General features: G+C 19.2%; 1 protein-coding gene across 1 annotated transcript in view, besides 15 other annotated features; it reads right to left on the bottom strand.

The window, feature by feature from the left end:
• Positions 1-13: 13 nt before the first annotated feature.
• Positions 14-54: a sequence feature (AT_rich).
• Positions 55-332: 278 nt separating this feature from the next.
• Positions 333-391: a sequence feature (AT_rich).
• A 171-nt stretch (positions 392-562) lies between these two features.
• Positions 563-593: a sequence feature (AT_rich).
• Positions 594-683: 90 nt separating this feature from the next.
• Positions 684-749: a sequence feature (AT_rich).
• Positions 750-838: 89 nt separating this feature from the next.
• Positions 839-877: a sequence feature (AT_rich).
• A 98-nt stretch (positions 878-975) lies between these two features.
• Positions 976-1,010: a sequence feature (AT_rich).
• A 1-nt stretch (position 1,011) lies between these two features.
• Positions 1,012-1,090: a microsatellite.
• A 73-nt stretch (positions 1,091-1,163) lies between these two features.
• Positions 1,164-1,310: a microsatellite.
• Positions 1,180-1,281: a microsatellite.
• Positions 1,311-1,371: 61 nt separating the features above from the next.
• Positions 1,372-1,432: a sequence feature (AT_rich).
• Positions 1,433-1,508: 76 nt separating this feature from the next.
• Positions 1,509-1,634: a sequence feature (AT_rich).
• A 416-nt stretch (positions 1,635-2,050) lies between these two features.
• Positions 2,051-2,097: a sequence feature (AT_rich).
• A 100-nt stretch (positions 2,098-2,197) lies between these two features.
• Positions 2,198-2,242: a sequence feature (AT_rich).
• A 157-nt stretch (positions 2,243-2,399) lies between these two features.
• The window catches only part of EDI_061180 (uncharacterized protein), a gene marked incomplete at both ends in the record, with an annotated part of 993 nt that continues 390 nt past the window's right edge, over positions 2,400-3,002 (bottom strand). The window contains one exon of the mRNA XM_001733218.1: positions 2,400-3,002. This exon is cut by the window's right edge and continues 390 nt beyond it. Coding sequence (XP_001733270.1) covers positions 2,400-3,002 — 603 coding nt within the window.
• Positions 2,793-2,910: a microsatellite.
• Positions 2,794-2,975: a microsatellite.

The following is a 3,002-nucleotide window of genomic DNA, read 5'->3' as shown; positions in this document are numbered from 1 at the left end:
TATTCTTCATTTCAATAATTATATAAAAATGATTAAAAATTAATAAAAAAATATCCAATACAATAAAAATAAATAGTGATTAATTCTTATTGATTGTGAGTAATCAATATCAAACAAAATTCATAAAAATACAGTATCAATAATATTTTAACTATTTTTAATTTGTGAATTTTACAATTTTTACTATCTGATGCTTCTTTTGTATCAATTAAACTATGCTAATGTATAATTTTTACTAACCAAGATAGTACATGCATATATTGTAAAAAATTCATAATTGTATATTTCAAATATCCATTAAATCATTTGAAAGTTACTGTTCTATTGGTGTGATTATTTTTTATCAATTAAAATAATTACATCATTTATTAATATAATATAGATATTTTAACTATTTCTAGTCATTGTATTACAACAGTAAAATAACAATAATCCAGATTTGATATTTGTTACTTATTTGTGATTTTAAAGAAGAGTCAAATAAAGATAATTTTTATAATTGACTGTGATTGAAATAATAAACTTATAAAAAAAAACGAATAAACGCTAAATAGAATGATTGTTATATTAAAATTTTTATTTATTTTTAATATGGGTTTCTTAATCTGTTGTTCGTATTTGATTCTTTTATTATGTAAGACTCTATTCTAACTTTTCTTTCTTTATTTGAATAATATCACTTCTTTATTTAATTAATTCTTTTATATTCTTTATCTTTTATAATTATTTTATTTTGAAATAAATATTAACTCAAAAAGAGTCTTAATAAAAATAAATTAATTCATTCTAGTTTTATCATTATCTCATATAAATCAATTCAATGAATGAACCAATTCAGTTATATATTATTCAAATAAAACTTATTTAATTATATTAAGTTGATGAATTTCAATTAAATATCATTGTTAAGTTATTAATAACTATCAGTTCGTGTTAATAATTTATTCTTTTTGTTATTATTCAACTTTCTTCACGATATAATCTTTAAATATCTATATTAAATAATATATCAAAAATATAGAACAACAATAGTATTAAAGAATAAATCAATATTAACAAAATAAAATATAGAAATATAAATGAAAATAAATAATTCTGTATAAATATTGTTAAAGTTATTTTATAACAAATACACTACAATAAATTTATTGGTTATTCAACATTATAATATTATATATCAAATTAAAATACTATAAAAATAAAAAGAATATACATAAGAATAATTAATATAATGAAATAAAAAATATTGATAAAAGAAAAAATATTAAAATAAACAAAAAAGAATATCTAGATAATACAATTAATATCATTTCACTCAATTAAATCTTAAACATAACACTATTACATTAAGCACTACTAATTTAAATGATGTATTTATTATAAAATTATATTGAAAATAGGTAATATATTCAAACAAATAAATTATAAATTAGGATAATACTAATATAAGATGGATATGATAAAGAATTATTTAGAGTTTATTGAGATATAATAAACAAACGAAATAGAAATTATTGAAATAATAAAAAACATATAGATATTTAAAATAAATAAAGAAAAATGTATTTATCTTTAAATATCATATTATGATATATCAGAAATTAATAATATCATAAATAAAATATACAAATTAACGGGATTAGTAACTTCTTAATATTAAGAGATTAAATAAAGCATATAAAAATTGACCTTTTGTTCTTTTAGTTCATTATTAAATAACATGAGCATGACACCTTTCATGAACAATCGAAAACACACTTATTTCATTTCATTTTATGTAAATTCTGTTAACTAAACTATCCTTTTTATTACCCAACATATGAAGTTCTTAATTGTAATTACTCTATTCAACAACATTAAGTTGTTTTTTTCTAGAGGAATTTTCACACTTTGCATTAATAAACCATCGTTATTAACTCTTATTTTCTGTATCTTCTTTAGAACTTATTATTTCTTCAATTATTTTTAGTTGTGCTATCTATAATTAAATATAATATTACACACAGTATAAGTTTTGAAAAAGAAATGATATTAATCTATTTTTCTTCTCATATTATAATTTATTTAAACATGTTTTCAATTATTTTTTTTAATAAACTATGTTATATCGACCATAAAAGTAAATAACTAAAATATTTAGAAATTATTGGTGTAGTAGAGAAATTAAATACAAAGAATTTAGTATTATAGTGAAAACAATTATTATTTTCATTTTATTTCAATATTTAATTTTTCAAAATATGATGTTTTAATGTCTTGATAACATTCTTTAGTTGAATCAGTGAGATATTCCCCTTCATAAATTTGTTTTGATTTGTTCATTTTTTGAATGGTGCAATTACGAACTTCAAATTCTTTATCTGTTTTAGAAATTCTTAAAATCAAAAAACACAAAAGAGTTAATGATATGTTTTATTAATTGAGTCAAACATTGTTTTTACATATCTATTCCATTCTTTAATTCCAGTGTGTTGTTCATAAAGTTCTTGGATTATTTCCTCTTCATTTTTATTGACTTTTATACCATACATATTTTCATACATTTGAAGTAATGTTTTAATATAATCTTTTTGAGCAAATGAATCTTCTAATAAAACCCATTTATAATTTTCTTGTTCATTTTTCTCAATCTCTAATGTTTTAACTTTAGTTTTATCATTTTCTATTTGGTATTTGAGCTTTTCTATTGTTTCTTTTAATTCTTTTATCTTTTCCTCTGAACATTGTTTTATTGAATTATCTTCTTTTATTGCTTCTATTTGACTTTTGGTGATGTTTTTCTGTGCCTTGAGTTCCTTTATTTCTTTCTCTTTCTTTTCTCTCTCTTGTTCCAATTCTTCCTTCCGTCTTTTTCTTTCCTTCACTTCCTCTTTTATTTCTTTAATTTCTTTTTCTATCATTTGATTTCTTATTGAAATCTCTTCATTCTCTTTTTTTATTTTCTCATACCCTGACTTAGTTTCCCTTATTTTCTCAATGAAATATTCATCTGTGTTCGTCAT

The sequence above is a fragment of the Entamoeba dispar genome, genomic scaffold (genome assembly GCF_000209125.1).
Source record: "Entamoeba dispar SAW760 scf_1105229458679 genomic scaffold, whole genome shotgun sequence".
Lineage (NCBI taxonomy): Eukaryota > Evosea > Mastigamoebida > Endamoebidae > Entamoeba > Entamoeba dispar.
The sequence above is the reverse complement of the archived record's forward strand: the minus strand, read 5'-3'. Positions and strand labels throughout refer to the sequence as shown.